This window comes from Tupaia chinensis, unplaced genomic scaffold (genome assembly GCF_000334495.1).
Source record: "Tupaia chinensis unplaced genomic scaffold, TupChi_1.0 Scaffold147869_1, whole genome shotgun sequence".
Taxonomy (NCBI): Eukaryota; Metazoa; Chordata; class Mammalia; order Scandentia; family Tupaiidae; genus Tupaia; species Tupaia belangeri.
The window spans coordinates 97473-113451 of record NW_006207719.1 but is presented as its reverse complement, the minus strand read 5'-3'; the positions used below and the strand labels follow the sequence as shown (position 1 = coordinate 113451).

Below are 15979 nucleotides of genomic sequence, written 5' to 3'. Positions count from 1 at the left end.
GCAGGAATTACATGCCTACAGCACAGTTGCAGAATTTCCTCATGAACGTAGATTCCAGAAGAGGCTGAGGCGGAGAGGACAGAGAAGAAAGCAGGGGCACAGATGACATTTCTCTGAGGCTCACTGCCTGGTGCTCACTTGGCCTGCTGCCTGCCTCTCGTTAGTCCCACTGACTGAATCTGATTAGTCGGCTCGGATTTATTTTTGGCAACATGGGAGCACACGGGCCAATGCTTACACGATCATCCCTAAAGCTGTCGTTTGCATTTGGAAGGCTAGTCCCATTCTCTGGAAGGTTTCACTGTCTATGAAGCATCGTGACACTTTTGACACACTACAAAACTGCATCTATGTGCTTCTCTTTGTTTTATCACAACCACCTTTGGTTATCAGCTGCCAAAATATAGAGCAGAACATTTTTAATAACTATGAATTTGATGCTGGTAAACTTAATGTTTTCTGTGTTAGTGAATCATCCTCTATAATCAATAAGAAATTGGGCCCACCCCACAGTGCAGCAGTTAAGTGCCGTGCAGAGAAGCTAGAGTCCACATGGCTGGCCAGGGTTCAAATCCCAGCCCTGGCAACAACACTCCAGGTGTTGCTGGATCCTGATGGGGTGGAGAATTGGGGGGAGCAGGATTGTAGCATGACCAGGCCCTGGTGGGGATTCTCTCTCTCTCTCCCTACTGCTCCCTCTCTGTAGCATGTACATATACTCTATCATGAATAAAAAGAAAATAATATTTAGAAAAATAAAAGCTATATTTCAATACTTTGGGATATTTAATGCTTGATTTCTCTACATTTTGGTTATCATGAATAATTAGGAAAAAAATGATCAATATTTTCATATAAAGTGAAACTTTCACATGTTGGGTCTGATACCCCATATATTTTTCTATCTATATTTGTGGATAATAAGATTTGTTAGTAAGAATAATTATGTTTCTGTTATTGAGATGCAAACATTCTGAGATTTGAAAAATATTCTAAAATACATTCAGTATGAATAGTTTCCTCTAAGAGGCAAGTAGTGGCAAAGCTGTAAAATGCAACACTTCCAAGGCTGACCCACTAGGGAGGTTCCAGCTCCATGTCCAGAGACCTCCCTGAACATGCCGGGTGCACACGTACATGCCCTTGATCTGGGCCTGGCTGGGACATGGGGATGCTGTTGGGGTGCCTCTCTCTCTGTCATATTTTGGGAAAATGTTTAATTTTTTGAAAGCAAATGAGTTTCCCCATCTATCCTAAGATAATTTGAGAATTTATTTATAACCAGAATTTCTCATTCACTGAGAACTTCATGAATAAATGACCACTAACCACAACCAAATTGAAGCCTAAGAAGGTCAGATCACGTTTTAGATCCCGGCCCTTAGCAGACACTGTGCAACACTTAGTGAATCCGTCATGTGTACTGGCTGAGGGAGCACATCAATGCACAACTCCTGTTAGTGCGGACGTTAGTGTGAGCGCTCTATCCTGTTCTCGTACTGAGTTTTCTCCATCTAGTGAGGACATTCTAGGCCACTTCTTATAAAATTAACCTGTAGAGAAATATAAGGGAAGCAGGAGAAATGCTAGAAGACAAAATTTGCAAGAAGAGAGGTTTAAAGAGAAAAGGATACTGGGCAGAAGAGAACAAGAAAGGACTTTAAGAAGTATTGCTGGAGGCCAGCCCCATCGTTCAGCAGTTAATCACTGTGGCTAGGGAGCCAGATCCCACATGAACCAAGGTTCCAATCCCAGCCTTGGTGGCTTCAAAAACACCCTGGACCTGTGTGTGTGTGTGTGTGTGTGTGTGTGTGTGTGTGTAGGATCCTGACAAGGTGATGAAGAAAGGGAGGAAAAAGGATAGCGATGTAACTACCTCCCACTGGGGGGTTCTTCTGTGTGTGCATGTGTGTGTGTATACATATATACAGACACACGTATGGCCTGCATGGATGACCTCTGGCAAATAATAAAAAGAAAGAATTCTTGCTGAAAACCTTGAGAGCACTAGTGATTTGGACTCCAGTTTGTTGCTGCTATTCTTTCAGTGCCAGAATTTTAACCGGAAGTAGGCCCATGCATGGGCTTTCCTTAGAGGAAGGGAGATGGCGCTGCAGGGCTGTTGAAGCCCATCTGCACATCACTTGTTCTGCCTACCTGATCCCAGCAGCACATCCACTGTGAGGCCACATCAGGAGCTAGAAGGCAGTTCTTGGTTTTGTTTAAAAGATGCATTTTTATTCCCCCCCACTAGTGCAAGCAGGAGGTGCTAGAGGGAGAATTGGTGCTTCCAGTGATGCAAAAATCTGCCCCTTAGGACTGGCAGCAGCAGAAAGGGAGTGGGGCTCTAAGTGGAACAAGGGAGTTAGCCTCAGAGAGGAGGAGGCAAAAACGGGTGCAGGTGGGGGCAAAGGACCCCCCATGCCAAGACAGACATTGACCATTTTATTAGACCATCAGGTGCTCCCTGCACCTTGGGGCTGCCCGGCATGAGCACAAACTGCCAATAGCGTCTGGGACACACTGGCAAGAGTGGGAGGGTGTCCCCAACCCTCCAGGCCTGGCACCTTTTGCACAGCTGTGAGACACCACACCACATTTTGCCCAACAAATGCTTCTCCTGGGCACAGTACCCAGGGCGTGCTCCCTGGCGTGGCCGCAGCACTGCCCTGCTCCATGTTTCTGATGGCCAAGAAAACAGTTCTCAACCCCCTCAGTCCATTTCTCATACCCACTATTGATTCAGCACCTTCTTGGGGCACTGACAGTACACAGGCGGAGGGCATGTGTGCAAGATCGGCGTGCGCATAAGGCCATAAATGCAGTACTGCTAGCAGTAGGAGTAGTACAGTAGGCTAGGAGTGGCATGGCAGTAGGCTAGGAGTGGCAGTAGGCTAGGAGTGGCACTGCGTTCGGCTGATGAGTAAGAAGAAGGTACTGTCAGGGAGAAGAGGTTAAGTCTCTGTGTGGCAGTATGGACCTTTTCAGTTGTGCTAAGGCCACTGACAATCATGGGACAGAATTAATTTCAAGTCCTCGTCCTGTGGTCAAATACATCAACCTTCTTCAAACACATTCCACAGATGAATGACTCTGGTTTAAGTATCTGGTGATGTACAATGGTATTAGTCCTAATCCATGTAATAAACTAATTTTTCTTTTTAAGAATTAAGGGTGTGGGAGCCAGAAGTGGGTGTAGCTGTTACATCACTAGATTCCTACCTGTCTGACCACAGTTCAAGTCCCAGACTCAGTGGCTTAAAAACATGCAGGGCACCAAGGTGCCCAAGATCCCAGGAAGAAAATAGAGAAGAGACTGCAGCATGGCCATCCCTGCTGGGGGTACTTTCTTACTTTCCCTTTCACTGTCTGTTTTTCTCTCTCTGACAAGTGCATGTGCCCTAATATTTTTTAAAAAGGAATTAGAGGGGTGTGTGTGCGTGTGTGTGTGTGTGTTTGATTTAAGAATAGGAAAAGAGAAGAAGCAATTAAAGAACTGGGTCCACTCTAATAGCATGAAAAGGCCAACAGGCACAGGCCACAAAAGGGCAAAAAGAAGTTGAGGAAGGTTGTTATTAAATTTAATTTTCTTTATTTTATTTTATTTTTATTTTATTTTATTTTATTATTATTATTTTTTTTTATTTATTTATTTTTTTTGCTATAGGGCGAGTGCGCTCGCCAGACAGACAGAGACAGAGAGACAGAAAGCGAGAAATCACCCCCCAGGGGGGATGGTCACACCACAATCCCTTCTCCATTCTCCTCTCGGGATCTTGGGCACACACACACATGCACCCGGCGTGAGTCTCGAGCCACCGACTCCGGGACACGAACCGCGGTCAACTACGTGGGAGTCCAGCAACATAGCCATTATGCTACTGCTGGTCCCCTCGGTTACTTTCTTAGCCTTCAGGTGCACCCATATCTGGGCCTGCTTTGCTTCTTAAGAAAAAGCCCCTGGGAATAGTTTGCATGTAGAACAAGTCCTCCCTCTAGAGGGCGCTCAAAGCCCAACATGGAAAAGGATGTTCTGAGATGAACTGAGAAAGACCAGGGTAATAGCAGGACTTCCGATCCTTGCGGGAGAGCAGGGGAGGGACCTGTCCCTCCATTACCCTGTCTGCTGGCCCCTCCTTTCAATGGGTCTCATGTAAACATTGACATTTTCCTTTTGCCTCTGTTCTTCCCTACTTATACAGATCTCCCTTGCAACCACTCGAGAGCTAGGTTCCTCCATCTTTCCTCCCTTCCCTTTTGACCTTCCTGTGAACAGTGAGGACCGTCTGGGAAGTTGTAGGTGGGCAGAATTATCTCATCTTTTCATCCAGGGCAGGACATCCTGTCCTCCTAAGGGAACTTTGAAGGGAAATGCTCCAAGCTCTCGGCAGATTTCTTCCCCCAGAGCAGGGGCCAGACAGGTAGGTCGTCGGAGACCAGAGCACTGTGATACGAAGACTAGGAAGCAGGAAGGTGGGGCATGTCTGGCTTTGGTCTCACCTTGGTAACAGAGACCAGCCCTGTATGCTCCTCTTCCGTGGGTGAGCGTGCCCATAGCCACTCAGCAGTGTGGTTCCCTGCAACTGTGTGTGCAGAGAGACCAGGCGCCCTCCAGGACAGGCAACACTGCACCTGAGCTCCAGTGATTTTAAAATTTCTTTCAGTTGCAAAGGTATATATATATTATATAGGAGGGGTTTTTGCTATTGGGCGCATGCGCTCGCCAGAAAGACAGAGAGAGAGACAGAGAGACAGAAGGACAGAAAGCGAGAGATCACCCCCCAGGGTGGATGGCCACACTGCAGTCCCTTCTCCTCCATTCTCCTCTCAGGATCTTGGGCACACACACACACATGCGCCCGATGTGAGTTTAAGCCACCAAGTCTGGGACTCTAACCATGGTCGACTACATAAAAGTCCAACGACATAGCCATTACACCAACTGCTGGTCTGAAGCAAAGCTATATTCTTTAGGACACTATCCAGGGGTAAAGGACTGAGGATAAATGCTAATGTATCAGGACCAGGGCTTAAGCTCTATGCTATGGGGCTGGCCAGATCCCATATGGCCAACTGCTGGTCAAATCCTGGCCCAGCAGCAGCAAAAATGCATGGGGTACACATACATGGGTGGGCAGAGAAAAGGAGGAAAGGATTGAGTGTGATCATCCCCAATTGGGGTATTTCCTTTCTCTCTCTCTATCATGTATATTTGCCCTCTAGCAATAAATTTAAAAAATAATAATAATAATAATAATAATAAAAAAACCTTTGCAATTGAAAAAATCAGAACTACATTCAGTTTTAATAGCATTTCCACTGTTTTAAAATTTTTTCTGGAGAGAATTTTTTACCTTTTTGTTCATTAGGAGCTCATTTCAGCCTTATCAAACATGGTTTTAATATCTGACTTAAAGTACTTATTACTTCCAGCATCCGGATTATCTCAGGGTCGGTATTTGCTGTCTTTTAAAAAATTGTCATGCTTTTGTTTCTTTGCATAGTGACACATTCCAAACTATTTCTTAAATATTGCCTTTGGAGGCTGTAGGTACTCATTTGTTTTATGATGAAGTTAGTCTATTTGTCTAAGCGGGAACTCACTCAGATCGATGCAAGCTGCTGCTCTCTTACGGGTGACAGCTCAGACCTCGGGGCCCTTCTGGCTTTGGCTGGGCTGCTTGCACATGCCTGGTTTAGAAATCAGCCTGAGGTTTGGGAAGAATTGGGGGCCCCTCTCTTTAGCTCCCTCTTTTTTTCAGGATTCTCCACTCACCCTCCATCAGCTGCAGTTGCCTGGGTTCTGTCACCTTATGCATCAGGTTGGGAAGACTGAGATGGGGTCAGGTGAGCCATCTCTTGTGTGGTACTGAGGGTTGCCTTGCCCGCCCCCCCCACCCCCACCCCGGCTGTCAGTGGAGAGAGAGGATTGATTGATCAGCCTTCCTGCCCATGTGAACCGTCCCCCAGAGTCTGTCGGATTTTGTTCATGCTGCAGAGTTGTCAGCGGGTTGCTTATGTGTTATTTTGCCCAGAGCACATGGTTCGTATCTGTGGAAGCACACGAGAACAGGAGCCCACACGGCCTTAACTGAAGCAGAACTCGCAGAAGCACATTTCCAAAGCAGGAAAGTGGTAATGCAGCCGGGGACGAGAAGAAATAATGTCTGTCAGGCTCCACGTGTGTGCCGACACATCATTAAGAGCTTTCCCTGCACTCGTCCTGCGTCCGCCTGCTTTATACTTCTCGTCTAAGCAATGAAATGGTCTTCTGAACTTTATGCTAGTCTCGCAATTCCACCTGAACCACTGGCAATATGAAATGCCTCACATTTTATGTTTGGTCCCAGAAGCGTGGTACTCGGTGCTAGAAACCTGCCCGTGTCTGAGTGTGAGAGACACCATGTGGATCAAGAGACGTTTGAAAGTCAGTCCATAATGATCATCCCTTATTGCAGAGATCTGCCTGGGACCACTCACATTGAGAAGCACCTCGCAGTGCGGGAGATGCAGCTCAAAAGATAAGAGTCCCCAGTTTTAGCAGACATAGGGTCTAACATGAGTAGGATCTCAAGAACACAGTTTAGTAAGTATTAATTTTTATTTGACCAGAGAGGGAGAAAGCAAGAGAGAGAGAACATGAGAAAGCAAGCCACCAGATCTGGGACTTGAACCCATGGTGGGCCATGTGGGAGTCCAGTTTCCTTAACCACCACACCACCTGCCGGCTTCTAGTATACTAAGTGTTACGCTAGAATTAAATTTCTGCTAACGCTAGCCACTTGTTATATGTGCTAGCACCTGTACAAACTAGATGTTTAAAAATAAATAAAAGAAGAAAAAAGAATCAGTAAAGGTTATGTCTATTAAAGACTCCTTGCAGATACAGATAAGTATTGCTTGATTTGGTTGCAGATGATGTGAGGTATCAAAATCAATATGCACGTTCATCCTTTAGAGATGGATGTTTACATATAATTAGTGAAATCAGTGATTCTCTTCTTTCATTCATTTCACAGATACTTATCAGTTGGGCCCAGGTGACAGGCTCAGTGCTAGGAAAATGAATCAAGTGGGGAGGAGAGACTGATGTGTTGAACAATCCCAGAGCTCATTTCGTGTGCTTATGACATGGGCGAGTGGTTTAACCTCTGGCTGTTTCATCCACTACAAAATGAAACTGAAAATAACACCTATCTGGGGCTGGCAGGTGGCGAGGTGGTTGAGGCACTGGACACTCACATGGCTGACCACAGTTCGAGTCCCAAACTTGGTGGTTTGCTTTCTCACTTTCCCTTCCTCTCTCAGTCTCTCTCTGGTCAAATTAAAAATTAATAAATATGGACCAACAGATGGCATAATGATTACATCACTGGACTCCCACATGTTGACTGTGGTTTGAGTCCCAAAGCTGGCAGCTTAAAATTCACAGCAGGTGTGTGTTCGTATGTGACCAAAATCCCAAGAATGAAGAAGGGATTGTGGCATGACCATCCCCCCAGGAATGATTTCTCACTTTCTGCCCCTCTTTCTCTCTGTCTCTCCAGTGAGCATACACACCCTATAGCAAAAATCTCTCAAAATAATAATAATAATAATAATAAATATTTTAAAAATAATAACATCTCTCTTACAAAGTCATTGTGAATATTAAATGAGATGATTGTGTTCATTGAGTACCTAGCAGAGGGCTTGGATCCTTGTAGACCCTCAGTAAGTTTCAGTAGTTTTTCTGTTTTTCTGTCCCACTATTATAGAAAAGGAAATCTGAACTAAAAGAACAACAACAATGAAAAAAAAAAATAGTGAGATAATTTGCTTGTCCAGGATACTGAATACCCACAAAACAGATGAAAAACAAAGCATGAAGGCCCAACTATTTATGCGTGGGCAGGAAGGCACTGCTGACTGGTGGCTGAAGCCACATGGGCAGCCCAAGTTCAGATCCAAGCCCACCCCTAGACAAGATGAGCACAGTGGCAAGTATCTGTGGTCCTCACTAACCAGAAGACTGGGTAGGAGGACTGCAATATGCCAAGACCTGGTCAAAAAATGCCTACCTCAAAGAGGGCCCTGTAGCCTAATGATTAAGGGAGCTGGATCCCATATGACCTACTGTGGTTTAAATCCCAGTCCCAGTACTTGAAGAACACACCAAGTTCCGTGTGTCTGTGCCTCAAATCCCGTAGGATGGTGGCATGACTGTGTCCTACTAAGGGGTGCTGTCTCCCTCTCTCTTTCTCTCTGTCTCTCTCTAGCAAGGACACACGCTCTCTGGCCACTAAAATATACTTTTTAATGCCTGTCTCTTGCTTTCCCACACTTCCTCTCTTTCTCAAAAAAATTTGCAAGTGATTCAAAGGACATGAGTCTTGTAGGATTCTCGTTTAAGACTAGAAAGTAGGATTCATTTTACCTGCTGAGTCTGGGACTGAATCAGAAGGAAACATCTACACAAATTAAGTAAATGACTTTTCAAATACTGTCCATGTACACTTATCCAGAGACTTGAAACCAACTTTTCAGTCCACTAGCCGCTCGCTTTCTTACAGACACCCGTGTATCTTCAGACTGGTTCCTTCATCACCATCTGAGCTTTTCTTATTAGGTGCTGCCTATTTTTTTCTCTTTTTTTCTTTTTTAATCTGCTAGAGGATACAAGCACTTGCTGGAAAGAGGGAAAAAAAGAAAGTGAGGAAGCACCCTTTATGAGAGCTGGTCTTGCGATAGTCCCTTTCTCATTTTTCCTTTTGGGATATTGGAGGCACACCCACATACACAGACACAGACAGACAGCTGATGTGTTTTTCAAGCCACTGGGTCTAGGACTCAAACCATGCTGTCTAGTATGTGGGATCCAGCCACCTTAATCACCCACCACCAGCTGGATAAAGGGCTGCCTAATTTTTAATAAAGAGGATTATCAAAAGTTTCTCAGTCCTGAAATTTTTCATTTTCAGAACTGACAAGTGAGACATGAGAGAAAGTAACTACCTTGAAACATTCTTCCAGAACTTTCCTAGGATTCCACAGCGCTATGCCTTCTGAAACGAAGAGTGTTTCTTCAAATGGTATAACTTCTCCAGCGTAGCCAAGCCCAAGGACTCACCCAGAACTTGAATGCCAACATGACATTAATTTCACTAATTATCGAGTTATTCATGTGACTTTTATTTTATTTTGATTACAGAAGATAATCCTTGAGTTGGAAGTGGATTTTTGGTGGAGTAAAACCCTGAGGAAATCATTAAATTATGAGAGAGATAATCTTTCTCTGATTTTCCTTGTGTAACTAGAATATCTTTGCAACTCAATTTTAAGAAGTAATGCTTATCACATTCATTTTAGAAAAGTTCTCTCAGTATAATTGTATTGCTAATAATCTGAATTTGACCTCTTTCTCCTTTTTTTCTCATTTTACAGACTGCTGCCACTTTCCATGTAACTGTCCAAGACGATAACAGCATTGTTGTCTCTCTAGAAGCTTCCGATGTCATCAGTCCAGCATCTGTGTATGTTGTGAAGATAACTGGTGAATCCAAAAATTATTTCTTCGAATTTGAGGAATTCAACAGCACCTTGCCTCCTCCCGTCATCTTTCAGGCCAGTTATCATGGCCTCTATTACATCATTACTCTGGTAGTAGTAAATGGAAACGTGGTTACCAAGCCATCCAGATCAGTCACTGTGTTGACAAGTAAGCGTGTGTGACATTGTCCTCTGTGCTCTTCCTTGGAAAGTATTCTTATGGGGCTGTATGGAAAGACCCAGCCCAGAGAGTGGCTAGATCACTCGCATTGAATTCAAGTGATATAGATTCAAAGTTCTGCATTATATGAAGAATGTGGCTTCTTGCAGGAGTTGGATAATATTTATTATCAACCTTTCGTTAAAGAAAAATCTGCTTTAAAAAAAAAAGTAAAGCTCAATGAGGTAGTAGGCTTTGAAATAGAATGACGATTTTAGATTCGTGATTGGACCATGTAATCTATTATATTCCTTAATAGTGTGATTACAAGTTGTCTATTTTTTTCCCAGAATGAATCTTCTTGTACTAAACAATTTGGGTTTTTTTAGGCAACAAATATATATTCACATTTAGCGTGCTCAAATTCAATTATCCATTTTTAGCTGAGAGAAAGAAAAATATCTCTCTATCAGTTACTATCTTCAACTCATTCTCAAAATAATCTTGGCCTCCATAGCCCAAGAAAACAGCTGGATCAAAAACCACTGGCATTTTAACCTTTAATAGTCTATATCTTTAAAATTTACTGCTATTATTAAGTTTTTAGGGGTGGTTTTAACAAAATGTGATTTTCATGTTACTCTCTGACTTCAATTTCTAGTCTCAAAGTAACATGCGATTCTACTGTATAAGCTAAATTTGGAAGAACAACTGGTGTCTGGGCCAACCGGTGGTATGGTGGTTAAGGTGCCTGGATCCCACATGGCCGACCGCATAGTTCAAGTCTTGGACCTGGTGGCTTGAAAAACACGCAAGCATGTGTGCGTTTTTGCCCCGAAATTCTGAGGGAGAAAGTAGGAGAAGGGATTGTGGTATGATTGTCCCCCTGAGGGGTAATTTCTCACTTTTCCTCTCCCTCTGTCTGTCTGTCTCTCTCTGGCAAGAACATGCATCCTATAGCAAAACTAAAAGAAGAAAAGAAAAGAAAAACTTATAACTGTAAGTCTACACAGAATTTATAACTGGAGCAATTTAATGACTCAGGGAAGAACGTTTTGCTCATTTTCTTCAGTGTAAGTTTTCAACGGCTGCAATTTTTAAAATGCCAGTTACCTATGGTCATTCTGGCCACAATTAAGGAAAAGGACATCATGATATTGTCTGATGTGATAAAAGGAGAGAAGCAAGAATTCACAAATGAACTAAAGGACGTATTTTTAACGAGTCTGTCAAAGACTTATTAAAGTCTCCATTGGCAGAGTCCCAGAATCAGTACTGAGACCTCAAACTCAGGAATCTCCCACCCAAGAACTTCGAGCTTGTAGTTGCAATGAACAAATCTAGAAATTAGTCATAGTAAAGGCAGAACTTACCTGGTAAGTTCTAGAAAAAGGTAAATTGTGAGTCAAATTCAGGTGGTAGATCTAGCCCTATAATATCTTTAATGCAAACTCCTTGATTTTCTTTTTTTTTTTTTTTTCTTTTTTTGTTTTTTTTCTTTTTTGAGGGATTTTTGCTATAGGGCATGTGTGTTCCCCAGAGAGACAGAGACAGAAAGTGAGAAATCATTCCTTGGGGGGATGGCCACGCTGCAATCCCTTCTCCTCCATTCTCCTCTGAGGATTGTGCACACACACACACGTACACACAGCATGAGTTTTAAGCCACTGGATCCAGGATTTGAACTGTGGTTGACTACATAGGAGCCCAGCAACATAACCATGTGTTGGTTCCACTAACTCCTTGAAATTTATTCTGCATTACTCACCTTTTTAATTTTATAAACACTTGACCCAAGTCTTATGCTTGGTGGTCTATAAACATTAGTTCAGTTTACTTGGGCAAGTAACAGGAGAAAGCCAGAAAAAAAGAAAGACTAAGGCACAAGGCGAAGTATTATAGAATACAGAACTGTAATAACTGTTGCTAACCCAACACTATCATGCATTTGGTCCATTTCCTAGTAAGATGAAGCTGAAGAGTTCAATCCTTAAGCTAAAGATTCTTAAAGAATTTTGATAATTAGCAAAGAAATGCTAAAATATTTTGGCAATATTGTATCGATATTTTAGCCCTTGCAGTGAGTTCTGATCAAAATTTCATCTATATTCTCTTGTGATTTCTCCTTTGACCTGTGGGCTTAAAAAGGTGTTGAATGTCTAAAAATTCAGAAATTCTATAAAGATCTCTTTATCTATTTCTAGGTGTCTGTTGTAACCAGAGAACATACTTTGTATGATTTCAATTACTTGAACATTGTTGAGATTTATTTGATAGCCCCAAATTTAGTCTATCTTGCTGTGAATTCTGTGAGCACTTGTTGGGTGGGTTCAATAAATGTCAGGTAGGTCAAGTTGGTTGTTTAAGCCTTCCATATCTTTGCTAATTTTCTGTTTACTTGTTCTAATAATGAGTCATAGAGGAGTGTGGAAGTGTCCACTTGTAACTGGATTTATCTATTTTTTTCTTTCACGTCTCTTAGTTTTATGCTTTACATATTTTTAACTCTATTGTTCTGATTTTTATGATTGCTATATCTTCTTGATGAGCTGACCCTTTTTCTATCTGCAATGTCTTCTTTATCCCAGGTAATATGCCTTGTGTTGAGATCTCTTATGTCTGATTTTTTTTTTTTTTTTTTAGAGAGAGACTTTTGCTATAGGGCACATGCACTCACTGAAGAGACAGAGACAGAATGCGAGAAATCACCCCCCAGGTGGGATGGCCATGCCACTATTCCTTCCCCTCCATTCTCCTCTAGCAATTTTGGACATGCATGCACATGTGCCCAGCATGTTTCAAGCCTCCAGAACCAGGACTTGAACTGTGGCCTGCCATGTGGAAGTTCAGCAACATAACCATTAAGCCATCTGCTAGTCCTATTGTCAGATATGAATACAGTCATTTTACTTTTGTTTTAAGTTCTTGCATGCCATACAGTTAATTCCTTTACTTCTTGCCTACCTTTGTCTTTCAATGCATATGATTTTCCTGTAGATAGCATAGAGTTGAGTCTTGCTTTTGTTACAAACTGAAACTACCATTTAACTGGACTGTATACACGAGCACTATTCCATATAAATAGAATGTTAACTTCATATATAATAAAATTTCTGGTAAAAACATTTAAAAATTATTTTGAGGGACCAGCAGATGGCATAATGGTTGTGTCGCTGGACTCTCACATAGTTGACCACAGTTTGAGACCTGGACCCAGTGGCTAGAAATTCATACTGGGTGCATTTGTGTTTGTGCCCAAAGTTCTAAGAGGAGAGTAGAGAAGAAGGGATTGCATCATGGCCATCCCCCAGGGGTGATTTATTGCTTTCTGTCTCTCTGTTTCTCTGGCAAGGGCATGCACCCTATAGCAAAAATCTCTCAAATAAGAAAAAATAAATAAAAAAGCCTTTTTGAAAAAGTGAAATTAATTTTAAAAACATGGTTTACTTAGCCCATTACATTCAAAATGTATGTTTTATATCTCCATTGCTCTATACAATTGCCACTAATTTTGAATTTTCTCATTTTAATTCATTTGAAATATAATTTAAATAGTTACATATAGCTATTTAAGTATACCATGTTGGATATAGTAACTGTAAACTGTTATCCCAGCAGTCCCCAGCATTTCTGTCACCAGGGACTAGTTTTTGTTGTTGTTGTTATTTTTTTTTTTTTTTGAGGTGGGGGAGAGGTTTTCACCATAGGGCACGTGCACTCGCCAGAAAGACAGAGGGAGACAGAGAGACAGAAAGTGAGAAATCACCCCCCAAGGAGGATGGCCACACCACAATCCCTTCTCCTCCACTCTCCTCTCGGGATCTTGGGCACACATGCACACATGAGTGAGTTTAAGCCACCGGGTCCAGGACTCGAACTGCAGTCGACTACATGGGAGTCCAGGGACATAGCCATTATGCTAACTGCTGGTCCCACCAGGGACTAGTTTCATGAAAGACAACTTTTCCATGGTTCAGGGCAAGGGCAGTGAATGGTTTCAGGAGGATTTAAGTGCATTCCATTTATTGCACATTGTCTTTTTATTATTATTACATTATAATACTAATGGCTGGTAGCAGTCCATGGCCAGGAGGTTGGGGTTCCCTGATTTAGACCTTGCTTGGTCTTATAAATTTGCTAAAAACTTAGCTGCTTTCTTTTTATTGGCCTCTTCTTCCTGCTTGTTGTTCCAAAGATGAAACAGTGTCCCTCTTTCTTCAGAGGGACTTGTCATTTCTTGAAATTTACTTCACTTGTTCGCCTTGCAATCTCATCTCTCTGATAAGCTAAGGAAAAGTTTTGACTTCATGGATTACTTGGCTTTTTCTCATTCTTGGTGTAGGAACGAGAGAGACGTGTTGTCTGGAGTCTTTCTATATCCTAAGTTGAGAAAACTTGCATTGATCTCTAAAGAGTAAAATAAATGAATAATGCTCTATTGTATCCCATTTCTACCCCATTTTTAAAAGAAGCATTCAATTTTATTTATCATTATTACTATTCAATTTTATCAGAGAGAGAGAGAGAGGGAGGGAGAAAGCAAGTTGCCAGGTCTCCAATCAGCCATGTGGGATGGGAGTCCAGTGCCTTAAACACCAGGCCAACTGCCAGTCCGTCTAACTTTTTTTTTTTTTTGAGGTTTTCTTGCCTAAGTGCACGTGTGCTTGTCAGAGAGAGAGACAGGCACAGTGAGAAGGAAAGTGAAAAATTACCCCCCAGAAGGGATGGCCATGCCACAATCCCTTCTCTTCCATTCTCTTCCCAGGATCATGAGCACGCACACACATGCACCTGGCGTGATTTTGAAGCTACTGCGTCTGGGCCTCAAACTACGGTCAACCATGTGGGAGTCCAGCAATGTAACCACTACACCATATGCTGCCCCTGCCAGCCCATTTTGAAAGGCTCAGTTACATGACCCCAGATTTCAGAAGCAATAACAGGTTGGGAATATAAAAACTGGGGATTAGTGCAAATATTTCTGTGACATTAAGCATGAGGTGGCATTAGGCGACTTTGTGTTTCAACTTCCTCTTTTATAAAAGAGGGGATTGAAATCCATGATAAATAAGATTATTTCTGAGTTTAAAACTGTCAATATTTGTCAGTGAAGGGTATAGTTTTGCCAACAAAAAGCATTTTTCAAAAGTTTGGAAAGTACTTGTTTCTGCTAAGAGTTGACACATTGGCTCTTGAGAATAAAAGTACATTTGTTGTAGTCATTTATTGTGTGTTAGATACTTGTCTTGATGAAATAAGTGACAAGAAAGCAATTGGCCCTTGGGCAATACTTTGATATTGTGCTGTAGTTCTGAGTGTCGAGTTCTCAGAGAGAGCTGAGAAACATGGCAAAGAATAAATTCAGCACCACTACGCCATTTGACCATTTCAAAAGAGTTTCACAACCCTTAGGCTGTTACATCGGACTAATACTTTATTGATTGTGAACCCTCAATATATTGTGTGCACTTCAGAGAGAAGAGGTCATTTCTCTGTAGATAAAATAATATCTGGAAACAATCGCTTAGAAATTGGGGAATTATATACACACTGTTGTCTCCTGCATCAGTAAAGTTCTAGAAATAGCTGCAACCACTGCAGAACACAGAGACACTCTACAAACATTCTGTACAGAGTTATTATGAATAAAACTAACCCATGATTTTTATTTTATTTATCAAGTACATTCTCTGTGCTATATTCTACGTTTCAAAGAAATAATGATAAGTAAATATCCATGACCAAAGATGTGATACTGTAATAGCAAAAACAAATGGTGGAGACCAGCAGATGGCGTGATGGCTATGTTGCTAGACTCCCATGTAGTTGACAGTGGTTCAAATCCGGGATCTGGTGGCTGAAACTCAGGCCGGGCGCGAGTGTATGCATACCAAAGATCCCGATAGGAGAATGGAAGAGAAGGGATTGTGGTATGGCCACCCCCCATGGGGTGTTATTGTCTCTGTCTTTCTGGCAAGCGCATGCACCCTATAGCAAAAACCTCTCCCCCCACAAAAAAAAAAATGCTGGAAGAGAATCGTGTCAGAGGAGCATGCTTCCTTCCTAAGGAACATTGAGAAGTCACCACATTAAAAAAAAAAAAAAAAGCACTGAGTGGAGCAGCAGTTAGAATAATGTCTATGTCACTGGATTCACATGTAGTCAACTATGGTTCAAGTCCCAGACCCGGTGGCTTAAATTCATGCTGGGTGCGTGTGGTAAGTGCCCAAAATCCTGAGAGGAAAATGGATGAGAAAGGATTGGAGTGTGGCCATTTCCCTGGGGGGGGGG

General features: G+C 42.3%; 1 protein-coding gene across 1 annotated transcript in view; it reads left to right on the top strand.

Moving 5' to 3' along the window:
• The window catches only part of LOC102487445 (receptor-type tyrosine-protein phosphatase O), a 244765-nt gene that overhangs the window by 141393 nt on the left and 87393 nt on the right, over positions 1-15979 (top strand). Inside the window, exon 2 of the mRNA XM_006169943.3 lies at positions 9424-9697. Coding sequence (XP_006170005.1) covers positions 9424-9697 — 274 coding nt within the window. The remainder of the gene's footprint in view (positions 1-9423; positions 9698-15979) is intronic.